Below are 15,268 nucleotides of genomic sequence, written 5' to 3'. Positions count from 1 at the left end.
GATTCTTTTCAGGAGTGATATCTAAAATTAGAGGGTGATGATCAAAACCCCATCGAGCATATAAAGTAAGATTTGCATGTGGAAACCTTGAGATTCGATTGGGAGTAGCTAAGACTCGATCTAATATTCTGCAAATAAGACCAATGGATCTTTTGTTAGACCAACTAAGTTTATCCCCTTGAATAATGATTTCAATAAGATTTTGATCTAATACTAAATTACGATACTGGGTGGTGGTATGTCTAGAAATGTTGTTAGAGGAAGTAGGGTATTGAATCATGACTGTATTTGCCTCATTAAAGTCAGCTATAAGTAAAAAATGTAGGCTTAAGGACTACAACCGTTGATTAAGATTTAACTAGGATTTATTTCTATGGGCTTTAATTAAATGACCATAAAATCTACTAACCAATCTTCAAGAACAAGAGGAGATGATATTTTAAGAAAAAGATACCTTGAGTGAACCAAAATGAGAGAAACAAGGATATCAGATTTCCAAAAAACAACTATCCCTCTAGCACATGCTTTAGGAGGAATTATATAACAGTTAGCATAATGAAAATTATTGGCTAGAATTTGCATTTTATCTAATGGAATTTTGGTTTCACACACAAAAAAAAAATAATAATAAAATCTGGGTTATATTTTTTAACCAAAACTCTTAGACCTCGAACTGCCTTAGGGCGTTTTGCCTCACGATAGTTCTAGCTCATAATCAACATTTGCGGTGTTGTGGCTGTTTGGGGCCAGCCACTATCGCCCAATTCACTAAAAAGTAAACAAAACTTATAAAGAGATAATTGACCAGTTCTGACGTGCTTGCAAGGGGATCCTCTTGATCCACAGTTTCTCTATTTTTGTTGAAAGTTCATTATCGGTTTCCAGATTAGATCACACGATAGTAAGGATTCTGTCAGTTTGATTACTTCAGTTTGAAGATTCAAGTTGGTCATAGATGGGAAGATCTAGAGTATCTTCCTTCTCTAGATTTTCTAAAAGATCAATCCTGGGGTGTTTTCCCATGGAAGATGAGGCGCTTGTAGTATCGGGAAAAAGTAGGCTGGTGAGGGTGTTTTGTGTCTATTGAGCTAAGCGATAGGTTTCTAGGGAGACTCTCATGGTGAAAGGTTGACTAGTGGATGGATCAGTGGTAGAGAGAGATGAAGTAATTCTAGCAAGTGTAGAGTCAGGATTAGAGGTTGCATGTTGGGGTTGTGATGGAGAAGTAGGAAGTTGTGAAGCTACTAGGGAAGGTTGTTCATTGTTTGGTTGAGTGGGAATATGGACAAAGTCACAGAAGGAAGGCCAACGCCAGTTATGTCGCATAGGAAGTTTTACTTTTACCTAGGGACCAGGAAGGTGCATGGACCTTTGATTAAAGTATTGCTCAAAAGATTGGCCATAAATATGAGGAAGGAGTTGTGAACATCGCTGGTAAAGGTGGCCAACTCAACCACAAAGGAAATAAGTTACAGGGAGATCTTCATACCTAAATGTAACCCAGTTCATGATACTATAAAAACAATCAGTTTTGAGCGGTTGGTCAATGGCAATGAAAACCTTAGCACGAATGTAGTTTTGGATGACCTGAGTATGATGGGTAGGACCTATATGTTCAAAGATGGGTCTACCTATGTCTTCTAAGAGGATTTCATAAGGGAGATCATGTAGTTGAACCCAAATTTCAATCTGATTAAGCTAACATTCATATTGGGGTTGACCAAGTTCCCAAGTTATCAGAACAATCCACTGACCATTAAGCATCCAGGGTCCATTATCTCGAATCCAGGTGAAGTCTTCCTTATATCTAAATCAAGGTCTAAAATAGCCACGTTGAAAGGGTGCCATAAGAAGGCGATTCGGATCTTAATTCTAGAGGGTGTAAAGGCCATGTTCAAGTTTTGAGAATTGATTAGTGAGACGAGGAAATAAGCGACAGATAAACGAAAAATTCCAACCATCTTAGAGATTTTTAGGAATATGTGGATGAATATCTACAAGGTTGATTCCCGGGATATTATTGGCATGAAGCATATTTTAGAAAGTTTCATTTAGGGCATCTAAGTCTTCTATGTTTGATTGTGGGAAGCAGAAGAATAGGAGAGATGGGAGAAGGAACAATAGCGCCTAGTGTAACGAGAACGTAAAAGCAAAAGAAGAAGATAGAAACAATCGTTTGAAAAATGATTCACTAAATTTTGAAATAATGACACCTACTTAAGTGAGATATCATTCTTCACCAAGTGGCAAAAAATAACTATGAATACTAGAGAAAGGTGTAATCAAATTAATGTTCGAAAACGCAAAAAGACATTTCGAAAAGACTGAAAACTGATAGTAGCTATGATTTGAGAGATCTCTAGTTCGAAATCAAAACTAGAACAAAGAAAAAACAACTAACAAGTCAGGGTGTAACTAGAAAACAAGGCGAATATAATAGAAAACTTATTATTTGAACCAAATCTAAACTATACATGTAACTAGAATTCTTATGGTTAGTACTATCAAGAAATATGCTAATCAATCATCTTATTAACAGATCTAGTAAGAAAGAACTAAGCATAAGGTAATACTCCATGGTAAGAAACTAAATAATACTGATGTAGTAGTTGATAGCATGCATGATATCTAATATCTCGAAGAGCTCTGCTCCTGTTAAGTGGCGATTACAAGCAGTAATACAATACCTGTCCAACTTTTCTGGCCGACATCCAGTTATCACCTTGAGTCATCCAATCGAAAGGTGCAAGTCATTGTAGGTTTGATCTTCAGGAGTTCAACAGAAGATTTGATTGAGTTGCTTTCATTTGTGGAGGGGGTGATTTGAACTCGAGGATAATGCCTTTAAAATTGGCTATGTAATTAATGATTTCCAGTTCTCATTGTATTTTGGAGCATATCTCCATTACTGTCAACAGTTGCATGAACGGAAGGGAAAAAAAAAAACAAAAAATTTTTTGGTTTTCCCTTTCATTATTCCTACAATAGATGAGAACTTGCATATAATAGCCTACCTCATCTGTTCAATGTAATGTCTAAATGGGGACAGTATAGAAAACCCATCCCCCACCCATATACACCACCTAATTTCCCAAGTTGCAAATCACAATATGCTTGGAAACCACTGTTGGACCGAGTGGTCTATGGCCCTCAATATATATCATCCTTGACATGTAAGACTATCCGTAGGCCAATGGAAATAGCCACACGATCGATGGAGTATTTATTCTATGTGGACCAATATGCATACAATCAACACCTCTTTTCAATTATTATTATTATTATTATTTATAATTTTCCTATAAAATAAAATTTGTTTTGACATTTCTCTTTTAAACTTGGTCCACTAAAGTAGTTGTTGGTTGATAAAATGTCTCAACAACCAGGGGCAAGTGTCTCATCCCAGTGGAGACTAGTACCAACTGTTTAGAGAGATTTGTGAGTAGTTCATATCCATTGGAACAAACCCAATAGTTATAAAAGGGCCAATAAATAAAACCCAAAATATTGAGGAATGAACTTGAAATACTGAGAACATTTCTCCCTCTCACCATAACACTCTCTCTTAATCTCTCTTGACTATTATTCTAATTGTGATAAAAAATAGCCTCCACTTTGGGCTCCGTGTCCAAACTTGGCAAGGGTTCCTGGATTTTCACATTATACAACCACTCCCAGCCCCACCCCTGCCCAGCCCAGCTCACTCACCAAGCAACTATTGTTTGACAAAATGTCTTAGTGAGACCAACTTACTTGACTTGCCACCTAGTGTTCGACAAAGTATTTCAATGAGACCGACCTATCCACCTAGCCACTCCTTGCCCAGTCCACTTGCCATGCCAGGCCACTGACAAAATGTCTCAGTCAGCCCACGCCCACCTTCAAAGTTTTAGTCAACATTGCTCATGTTGGGAAAAGAACAGAAATTCTACTTTGAGAAACAAAGCCACTTCAAATTCAATTCACTTCACTAAAAAAACATCAGAGGTCCAAATAAATAGACTTGCAACAAAACTAATCTTCGCTAAAAATAAGCAATTAAACTAGAAAGTGGATAAACATGGTTCACTAACTCAAAATAGTGCCTAACAACTAGGAAGTAACTCACCCACTAAGTCCACTAAGTTTGAAACACTATTCAACATAATGCCTAACAATTAGGAAGTAAATCACCCACTAAGTTCACTTAGTTTGAAGCAATATCAACACTCCTCCTTGCTTCAAAACTTGTTATTCTCATCTGCAGTCTGAAGTACTCGTGTTTGGCATGTGGCAGTGACTTGGTAAGAACATCAGCTACTTGCTTATTGGTCCCATAATGCTTCATTGCTATTGTTCCTTCAACAACCAGATTTCGGATGAAATGATAGCGGATGCCAATGTGCTTTGTTCTGCTGTGGAAATCAGGATTTTTCACCATAGCGATTATTGCCTTATTGTCACAAAACACTTGAGTTGCACCTTCTTGAACTTGGCAAAAATCGGCTGACAATCTCCTTAGCCAAACTGCTTGACAAACTGATGCCATTGTAGCAACATATTCTTCTTCTGATGATGACAATGCCACGATCTCTTGCTTCTTTGAACTCCATGAAATAGCACCCGAACCAAGGGAGAAAACATAGCCGGAAGTGCTTTTTCTATCATCTAAGCAACCTGCCCAGTCACTATCAGTAAAACCCAAAAGTTTGAAATCTGATACTTTTGAGTATCAAATTCCAAAATCAATAGTTCCAGCAACATAACGAAGGATCCTCTTTGCTGCCCTGAGCTGATGCATTGTTGGGCTATGCATAGATCTAGAGACAACATTGACAGGGAATGCTATATCAGGCCTTGTGTGTGACAAGTAGTTCAAATCGCCAACCATACTTCTAAAATATCTCGCACTCGCCATTCCGATGTTATAATTAGCTATGAGTGTCTCATTCACATTCATGGGAGTTGGAGTTGCTTTACAGTTTAACATATTGAACATTTTCAACAAATCATTAGCATATTTTCTTTGGGAAATAAAAATCCCATTTGCACTTTGGTTGACTTTTAAACCAAGAAAATAATGCAACAAACCCAAATCTGACATCTCTAATTTTTTCATCATGCAAGACTTAAATTCCTCAACAAGAGACTCACAAGGTCCCATATAAATTATGTCATCAACATAAAGGCACACCACCAAAAAATCAAAGTTACCTCGCTTCTTCACATAAAGTGTTGGCTCATTTTTATTTCTTTCAAATCCATTCTCCTGAAAGTAGGAGTCTATCTTGCTATACCATGCTCGTGGGACTTGCTTTAGGCCATATAAAGCCTTCTTTAACCTGTAAACTTTGCTGTCATCGCCACTAACAAAACCTTCAGGTTGAGAAACATACACCTCTTCATCTAATTCTCCATTCAAAAAAGCGGATTTAACATCAAACTGGTACACAACCCAATTTAATTGTGCAGCCAAGGCTAGAAAGGTTCTCACCGTTTCAAAGCGAGAAACCAGAGAGAAGGTTTCTTTGAAGTCAACACCTTGTTGCTGAGAGTACCCTTTCGTTACCAACTGAGCTTTGTGTTTCTGTATAGTACCGTCAGCATGATACTTTGTTCTGTACACCCACTTGAGCCCAATAACATTTTTGCCTTCTGGTAGGTTGATCAGCTCCCAAGTTGCATTTCTTTCAATAGCCGACATCTCTTCTTTCATTGCGTCCTACCAAACTTGACTTTCTGCAGCTTCATCGTAACAAGTGGGGTCAGAAACATACAAAGCAAAGCTACATGAAGCATAAATATCCCTCATTGATTTGGATAGTTTTACATTACCTTGTGAGGTTTTGATGGCAATTGTATCTTTCCCTTCAACTTGCATTTGCTTGTTGTTTTCCGAGTTGAATTTCACTTTTCTGTGACTCGTCAAGTTCTTTAAAAAGAGACTTTGTTCCAGACATATGGTTGGAGCAACCACTGTCCAAAAACCACACTCCATTGGAAGCATTATCAATAGGAGAATGAGCCATGAATAGCTTGCTCTGCTCTTCAACTTTCTCTGTAAAATTGGCTTGTTTCTGCTCATCTTTCTGCTTGGTCCAACAATCTACTTCTTTGTGACCCAATTTCTTGCAATATCGGCATTGGATGGTGCTTTTGTGTTGGCGTTGATCGCCAAATTGGCCTCTTCCTCTGCTGCCACCGTGACTTCGACTACCTCTATTCTGTCCCCGACCTCTAGAATTTTTTGACTTTCCCTTGTAGGAAGACTCCCCCTTAACATGAAAAGCCTTCTCCTCAACCTTTTCATAGGATTTGCTCAGTCTAGCTTCATAGGCTAACAGAGAACTCATTAATTCATCAAAAGTATAAGTAGACAAGTCCTTAGACTCTTCAACTGCTACAACTACATGATCGAATTTTGAGGTTAAGCTCCTCAAAACCTTACAATAGTTTTATTACTAACACTTTCACCATATGACTTCTTATGATTAACAATCCCAGACACCTTAGATACAAATACTTGCACAAATTCTTTTTCTTTCATAGCCAATGTTTCAAAATCACGACGAGGGGTTTGTAGTTTTACAGTAATTACCTTCTTGTCGCCCAGAAATTCTTGCTTTAGAATCTCCCATGCTTGAGTGGAGGTGCTAGCTGCTGCAATTCTGGGAAAGATTTTTTCATCAAGGGCCTGTTGAATGAGAAACAGAGCCTTTGCATCATTCTTATGGGTTTCTCGCAATCGTTGATCGGGCTCGGCCGGATTTGTGTCTTCAAATCCCTTCTCCACCAAGTCCCACAGCTCTTGAGACTTGAACATGGTCTTCATTTTGAGGCTCCAGAAGTGATAATTTGCCCCTTTAAAGACTGGAATTAGGGGTAGAGCTGATGAATTGGCTCCGTTGCTACCCATGGCGGAACTCTTTCTCCTCTCTTATTTTTCCCTTTGCCCAGATAATGACCCAACACAGCTTTGGTACCAAAGAAATTATTGGGAAAAGAACAGAAATTCTATTTTAAAAAACAAAGCCACTTCGAATTCAATTCACTTCACTAAAAAAATAACATAAGAGGTCCAAATAAATAGACTTACAGTAAAACTAACCTTAGCTAAAATTAAGCAATTAAACTAGAAAGTGGATAAATGTTCACTGACTCAAAATAGTGCCTAACAAGTAGGAAGTAACTCACCCACTAAGTTAACTAAGTTTGAAGCACTATCAATAGCTCAGTCATATTTGCATTGCATTAAGTTGAACTATCTGATTACTAAAATATCTTTATATATTAACTTGAAGTATCCAGTGGATTAGTTCGAACACCTTTCTGCATATAATTGAACTCTTCATTCCAATCCATTTTGCTAGCTTTTATGTATGCCCATTGATCTTAGAGCATTTCACCATATGTGGGTTGTAACTCCCCTCCAATAGTCTCTCATCTGAACCTAGCATCCCGTGACCAGAACACAGGAAACCACAAGGTCCACAACAACCGAGAGAGAACACAACGACAGATTCTGTGAAAAGGAAGCAAAATCCGAAAGCGGGAAAAACAGGTAAAAGAGAAGAGAAGTGATAAAAACGGAGGAAATAAGATGAGACAACACCGGAGAAAGTAAGGTGTGGCAGCTTTAAAACAAAGGATCGCAATGACACCGGCGACATGTTTTGTCTACAAATGCACCACCGAATGTAAGGCAAACATGAGATTGAGAAAAAGATTGGGAACTGGAGGAGTGGAGGGCATTGACGAATAGAAGAAAATAAAATACAACGAATACTAGAAATTATAGAACAAATACCACAAAATCAGAACAAATACAACGAACACGTGTGAACTCATGGGTTCACAGGATGCTAAATGTTTGGTTTGAAGGAAAAGGTAGGAAAAGGAAAGGAAAGGAAGGGAAATATGTACAAACCTTGTATAGGTTTTTCTGCCTTTTCCTTCCTTTTCCTTCAAACCAAACACAACCTTAATTTTCACGTATTAATTGCTTGAAAATGACAAAATAATATTTGATTGACTTTTTTATAAACAAATATTTTTATTGTACCATTTATTTTAATGTATTAATTTATTTGTTTTTTTTCTTTTTGGGTACTCAAAAAAAAAGCCTAGATCAATTCTAGTATATAATCAGCTTGAAGATACGAACAAATTAGTTTTTCATTTATTGAACATGAAAAAAAAATGAATTTCTATTAACTAGAACTAGAAGATAAGAAACAAAAATACTGCAAATGGATAAGAATAAAGCAAGAACAATGAAACAAGTTATTTTCTTACTCGTTTTACATGCAAGATTTTGTTATTTGAATGCTTATTTATTTGCTTATTACACCAATGTATATACAAAACAAGTTTTTTTTTTTTTTTTTTTTCTATCTTAAATTTGTGTTTGCCCCTATGTAAATCTTTTTATTCCAGATTAGCATACTAAATAGTTTAGGCCTAACATTTGGACGTTTTGAGGCCGAAGGCTCAAAGTGGTAAGCTTCAAATAACTCAAGGCCTAAGCCTTGTTGGTGGGGTTTGAGGCTACTGAGGCTAGGCCTTTTTTCCTTGCCTTGCCTCAAGGCTTAGGCCTTTGGCTTCACCTCAAGAGCCTTTTAAAAAATGAGTTATTCATCCTTTTAACTGTGACAGGGTTCACTTGGAACTCACTTTCTCCGCTCTCCCTTATTTTATCAGCATGGGCGACGGAGAACATGATTTCTTCTCTTCTGGTGTTGCTCTCCTTGCTGGAAAACTTGGTAAGAGTTGATGAGGGGCAATTTGGCCCTCCATTGACATCACACCACGTGACACCTATGAATCATTGTATAATACCTCGGAGCCACGTAGATAGTAATGCATCTTTACCAAGTTAGTTGGATTCACCTTGGATGCACCTCGGCCGCCCAGCATCACTTTGGCACCTTGGCTAGGGACTGGGAAAGGCATGGCCTTATGCAACGTATGCACCTCAATGGAGCAGACCAGTGACCTCGGCAAGAGGGGAAACTTCCTCCTGAGGACTTACCGACCTGATCAAGGTCAAGGTGTTGACCAACTTATATTATGCGTGACTCATCATTTCTGAGTCTTCTGATATCATGTTGTCCGACTAGCATTGCTATTTGCGGAAACCACCTCCGAGGGTGGCAGGCTGATAAGTCACATCCTTCTAAAGAACTTGAACCTGCTATGTGGGATCCACAATTACCCATGCCTATATAAAGACACTTCCTTCAACCACAGAAGGTATACACAATTTTGCTATCAGACTTTCTAGCTCTCTTTCTTTCTTGCATTTTCATCGATGAATCGTTGACTTAAACATTGACATGCCCACCTCGACTAAAACACCTCGTGTATTCTGACTATTCTCTTGCAACTTGGCTTGCCAACCCCGTCAACTCAACGTCCGAGCTGTTTTCTCTAGAGAACTATCATTTCGTGCACCATCAAGAGTAAAATCCAACTGAAAGGGAAAGGCGCCAGGATACAGTGGAAGAATTAGCCATTAATGCCATCGTCGTACCCCCGGTCTGCTTGTTTTCTTGATACTTCATTACAGAATTAAAGGCACTGAATATCAGTAGCTGAAGTTTTTCTTGCTCTCAGATAGTTAGAGAGCAGGGTTTGTTTATTTCCTTATTATGAAGATCTAGTGCTTAAATCACTGTTTTTAAAACCGGATCGGAAAAACCGGAAATCAATCATCTGACCAGTTTCATTTTCTTCCAAAACCATTGATTTTGATCAGTAAACCGTTAAACTGGTCAGTTAACTGTTTGAACAGTTTTGACCATTTTTCATTTTTTATTATTTTTTTGTCAGAATGGGCTGGCCGTTCGGATCGAACAGTCGGACTGTTCAAACCGGTAACCAAACCCCTGACTGGTTCAGTTTTAAAAACCATGGCTTAAATAAACAAATTAGTTGATCATATTCAACCTTCCTAATTTCACTTATACGTTGGATTTAGAAAGTTTCTAATGTCCAATTTCTCCTAATTTAATCCTCATTTTCCATTAAAACCTCTCAAGTTTCTCCCCGTTTTCTCACAAAACCCATCCCTTTTCTTTGTAATTTCGTTTCATTCTCTGTATCGATCGCTATCTAACCTAGAGTTATTGCGCACTTTCACCATAGAATTAGGTACACATTCAGTAGCTGAAGTATTTCTTTGCTGAAACAGTTAAGAGCACAATTTGCTTATTTACTTTGTGAAGATCTATTGTTTAAATAGACAAGCTGCATGCTACTTGTATCCTTATTAAAACTCTGCTTCCTAATTTCACTTGGGGGTGTTCTTTTTTCAAATTTTGAGAGGTGGCCAAGAATTCTATGTTTTTTTGTTTTTTTGTCAGATTTATGTGGGAATCAGGGAAAATTTATTTTCCTGGGTATCCCGTCTCCTAGGTGGGTAAATTATTTTCCCACCTAGGGGGAAAGTTGTCAACACTTGAACATGACAAAAATACCATTTTTAATAATGGATTTTTATGACTAAAATGGTCATTACCTTATTTACATGAGAAATAAAAGAATATGGATAAATGTACCTACCTAGGTAAGTGCTTCCCAGGAAAAACTTACCCAGGTAACTGCATTTACTCGGGTAAGTAACTTACGAAAAAGCGAATGGGGCCTTAGAGTTGGATTTAGAAAATTTCTAACATACAGTTTCCTAATTTAGTCCTCGTTTTCCATCCATCTGTTTACTTCATTCAATATGATCTTTCGGCCTACTTTGTTTCCAATACAAATTCGTAAATACTTGCAATGAAAAAACCTCTCAAGTTTATCCTCATTCTCTCATAAAACCCTTCTCTTTCTCGTCCAACAGCATTATAATTCCCTTCCCTTCTCTGTTTTTGCAACTAGTTTCTTCAGGGCAAGCCTGTGCTTACACTACCCCAACAGCCTCTTGCAACTTTGCATCAAGAATACCTTCTTATGAAATAAAGCACACGAGTGTGAAGATATTCCCAATACAAGACTGTAAAGACTGCTTGAATGGGTGTTTCCCTGATGGATGCCGAATTCGGTGGCACGGTCCACATTATGGGTGGATCCAGTCCACTGTGACAGAGTATTAATGTAGGAGGAAGGCGATGTAAATTCTGTATCTAAACCTGATGCAAAATTTGCATTGTCATTTTCAACTAGTAGTTGAAATGGTTGGTTGGGTTGTTCACTTCATCCCATCATGAGTCTTGTTCGGGTTAACCCCAACTGATGTTTACTCTTAGCCAAAACCCCATTGAATTTGTTCACGACCTGAAAACCTGGGTGGTTGAATCATTGACCCACTTAAATCGGACAACAAATTATGGATTATAAATTATAATATATATTTTTATTTTTAGGTTTGATTTTTTTCCAATTACACTTATATCTATGCTCTTGTATGTATATATGTATGTGAGTGCATAGATAAAGTTATGTATTTATGAATGTATTATTTTTACATATTTAAAATTGCTAAGCTATGTCATGGAAGGAAAAAAAATGAGTCAATCTCTGGGTTAGTTTTTAAAACACTGATTTGCATTGCCAATGATTAAAAATGAGAAAAAAAATATAATTTTTACAGAAGGTGGAAATACAAATCATAATCAAAACAAATGGATGCAAAATTGAACCAGGTGCAAAATTTAAATGCTTAGAAGTGTAAATTCTGGTTTCCTTTTGCATTAGGTTTCACTTTGTTTTGTTTTGTATTTTTTTTTTTTTGAGTGAAAGAGGGAAGTAAAATGATGTGATCTTAACTTTATTTCAAAAGAAGTGAAGATTATTTGTTTGGGAAATAAAAGGTAAAATGATCAAATTATGGCTTTAAACAAATGGACGCATATTTGAATCGGGTGTAAAATTTGTATTTAATTCAGATTTTTCCTTCAAGCAAACAAAACAGATTTTTCTTTCAGCAGTCTTTCTTTTTTTGGCCAATTGAAAGCGTGTTTTCATTAACACTTTTAACAGATCCAATCTCAGTAATCACTTTCCTATAGAATATGGGCATCTTTTGACACCTTATGGGTCTCTTCTAGTTTTAGGGGCTGAGCTGATGATGCCTTGGATAAGCTACTCAAAGAAGAAATGGACAGCCCTTCAAAGGATGGACTGAAATATAAACCAGTAAAGTTTCACCCGGGATTATACGGGCCCTATCTTCTGATGGTGTTCAATGGTGTATTGGTTGGTGTCCTCATCCAGTCATCCCCATCTTCTGAATTTTAAAACAACTAGCAACCTATGAACTCTGGACAGTGAATCCCATGGACCCGTCATATTACCTGTAAGAAGATCTTAGGGTCCAAAGCCCATGACTGTTGCAGTTAGACCCATCCATTGCGGTTTCCAAGGCGGCCCAGATCCGGTAATGACGTGCATAACAAGGTTTGGAGAATGGATGATACATCACTTTGAATTGAATCCTCTTCGGTTCTCAGCCCTGACTGACACAAGAGAGTTGAGACCCATAAGCAAAAGTAAGGAGATGATGCATTAATAGGACACAATTACCAGTAGAACTGTTGATGATTCGAAGTCACAACTCACCAATCACTGACATGGCGAAAACGTGAGGGAACCCAACGCTGAATTTTTTTTAGAATAAAATCTATTCAGGGACCTCGTATAACAGTTAAGCCTCTTAATTTGAATGGTTCCTTTAGATCGTTGATTAAATAAATAGGGAAAAACTTTAGCTGTTGGGGGCCAACAGTATATGCTGTTGAGAGAATTTCTGGAAATGCTAAGTTGTTACGAGAATAGGTAAACTAGTAATTACATCTTAATTTATTTTGTCTAAAAATCAAAGATGGGCATGAATAGGTGAACTGCCCACAACATGTCCAGCCCAGAAACTGTCTCAACAGCCTATGCCGCTGGGCCCTAACAGCCAAAGTTAACCCCTTAAATAGGGGTGCAATTTGGTTTAGCACCCAACCCAAGTCAACATTTTACACTATTTCAGGTTAGGGATTCAAGTTGGGCCCATTAAATCACAGCCCTAATCTGTCCATGTTGCACTCCTGTGACCAAGTAGTCTATGGTGTTTGATTCTTATTGTCCCCATTGCAATTAATTAAGGTCTTGTTTGGTTTGCAGGAATAGAGGTCTGGAATTGGAATCAGAATGGGCTATTCTGATTCTAACTGTTTGGTTGGGCGGAATCAAAAACCCTTTCCCATTCCTGTTGAAATGGCCAATCCCCGACTCTCCCTTGGGAACGAATCTCATTCCTGCTGATTTTAATTCCCATTCCCCTTTCTGTTTGAACCGAACAGACTGGAAATGGACCTTTTCAATTTCGACTCCGATTGTAAACCAAATAGACCCTAAATTTTAATACAAGATATGGTGAAGTCCGTGCTTGTTCACTCTTCAAGTGGAATGGGTTATGAGCTTTCACTTGAGACTGAGGGGGCGTGTTAGAGATTCATCACACAGCTTAAGCCTCTTAAGTTGAACAGTTCGTGGAGAACAATCACTCCTCATAATGTCCAGCAAGAGCTGATTATCACATTCGACCTCTGTTGTAAGGGAAATGTTTGTGTAAACAAAGCTGGAGAACATCAAGTAACGCGGAAAATTACGCCCGAAGAGAACTGCAAACCGCGTAGCAGTTTGATGAGAAAGCACATAAAAAGGTTCTAGTTCTAAAATTTATGACGCCACGGCTCCATCTAGGCCAGGATTGTTCCTGGACGCTTCGTCGGTGTTTGCTATATAACTCCATTTTTTGTTTCATCTTACATTAAGTGCCTTTTGGGAGGGAATTCCCGCAGGATTCCGGATCCCTTGCCCACGTCTACCCACAATACATTATCTCTATTCATTGAGAGTATCTTTTCATACATAATACTATATATATATTAGAGGATGAGATGTTTTTAATATATGACTGTAATGATATATGGGTAGACATGGGTGGAGTTATTGTAGGAAAATGGGGTCATTGTAATTTTGGAGGAGAAGCTCTGAGGCGCGTCTGAAGACACTGTCTTTAGAACATTATTTGCCCCCACTTAGTTTCATTGAGTTTACTATTGGGTTACAGGAAAATCCGTTCCCAGGATACAACAGAGCCTTAGGCGAGAATCTGCAACCAGCAAAGTTGAAAAATCTCTGAAGAAACCTTCTGTGAGACTGTAGCAGACCGGACTGAGAGAGAGAGAGAGAAAGTGGATTTCGAAAATGTGTGTTTTTGAAGTCTAATCCATGTTCCTTAAATAATTTATGAAAAGGTATAAAGAAAAGGTAGGTGCTGATTCAGAGAAGGCATCTTGAACAGTCACAATTTCAAACATTGTGACTGTTTAAAAATTAGTTAACAATTAATGACTGTTAACTTTGAATTGTGCCTCTTGATCACATCTGACTGAATCGTGACCATTGATCTCATCAACGGTGATCAACGGTCAGCATCGCATCAAAACCAAAACCACCATTCGCAAGCCATGCGGGTGCGAGCAAAGTGTGCCTCTAAAGCGCCTCATTGTGAGGCACACATGCGTGCGTACGCGTTGCACAGTATCAAACCCCCATACTCTCCTCTACTATTTTTAAGGAGTGTAAATCAGCTCCTATTAAAATACTGAAAACAAAGCTTATAATTTTCCAATGTGGGACAAGTTCAAAACTAGGTTTTGTAAGAGAAAAGCTAATTTTTCAATCGTGTGTAGGTGCAATTTCTCATGCAATTGACCAATCAAACCCATTGGATTTAACGTTATAAAGTAGGCCCCATATCAAAAGTGAAGAAACTTTGGGCCTGTTTCGTGCATCTTTCTGTACGGTCTTTTGATTGTTTACTAGTCGAGCATACCGATTTTTGGTCTATTCCCATTTGGTTCATGGAAGATTTAGCTGTTAAAAGCTGAAGCACTGAAAAGATGCGAGAAACTCATTTTGGACTAATTTCAGGAAACTCCAAATGAAGCTTTTCGCATCTTTCACATTTTATTCTCGCGCGAAAAGACATGGAAAGACGTGATGCTGCCAAACTAGCTTTGGGCTGCTCAAATCTTCATGTAAAAGCTCAATGCGTCTTTTGACTGTTAGAGCTACCAAAAGATCTTCTCAAAAAGACGCACCAAACATGCCCCTTATTTGGTGAAAATCCCAAAAATACCGTCTTTGAAACTAAGAATTTGTTCCAATGAAAGTTAGTTTTGGTAGCTTATCCAAATTTGCTCAGTCTACACAACTTGTATAAGCCTTAGGGGTGAGAAAAAAAGCCATCGATCGAAATCGAACCGAAAAAATTGGTTAACCAAACTGA

At 38.0% G+C, this 15,268-nt stretch overlaps 1 protein-coding gene across 1 annotated transcript; it reads right to left on the bottom strand.

Moving 5' to 3' along the window:
* Window positions 1-5,849: 5,849 nt before the first annotated feature.
* Window positions 5,850-6,895, bottom strand: LOC148877662 (uncharacterized). Its single transcript, XM_088970160.1, has 2 exons — window positions 6,578-6,895; window positions 5,850-6,422 (listed from the first exon to the last, which is right to left on the bottom strand). The coding sequence occupies exons 1-2, from the start codon at window positions 6,893-6,895 to the stop codon at window positions 5,850-5,852; spliced, it is 891 nt and encodes a 296-aa protein (XP_088826286.1).
* Between the last annotated feature and the right edge of the window lie 8,373 nt (window positions 6,896-15,268).

The sequence above is a fragment of the Nelumbo lutea genome, chromosome 1, assembly GCF_056320005.1.
Source record: "Nelumbo lutea isolate HS-2025 chromosome 1, American lotus-T2T, whole genome shotgun sequence".
Lineage (NCBI taxonomy): Eukaryota > Viridiplantae > Streptophyta > Magnoliopsida > Proteales > Nelumbonaceae > Nelumbo > Nelumbo lutea.
This window is presented reverse-complemented; position numbering and strand designations above follow the sequence as displayed.

What these genes read in the sequence shown, in the direction of transcription:
- LOC148877662 (XM_088970160.1), bottom strand. Translation starts at nt 6,895, where the DNA reads ATGGGTAGCAACGGAGCCAATTCATCAGCTCTACCCCTAATTCCAGTC. An exon ending in AATTTCTGGGCGACAAGAAG is followed by an intron (nt 6,423 to 6,577) that starts GTAATTACTGTA and finishes AACTATTGTAAG; the next exon opens with GTTTTGAGGAGCTTAACCTC.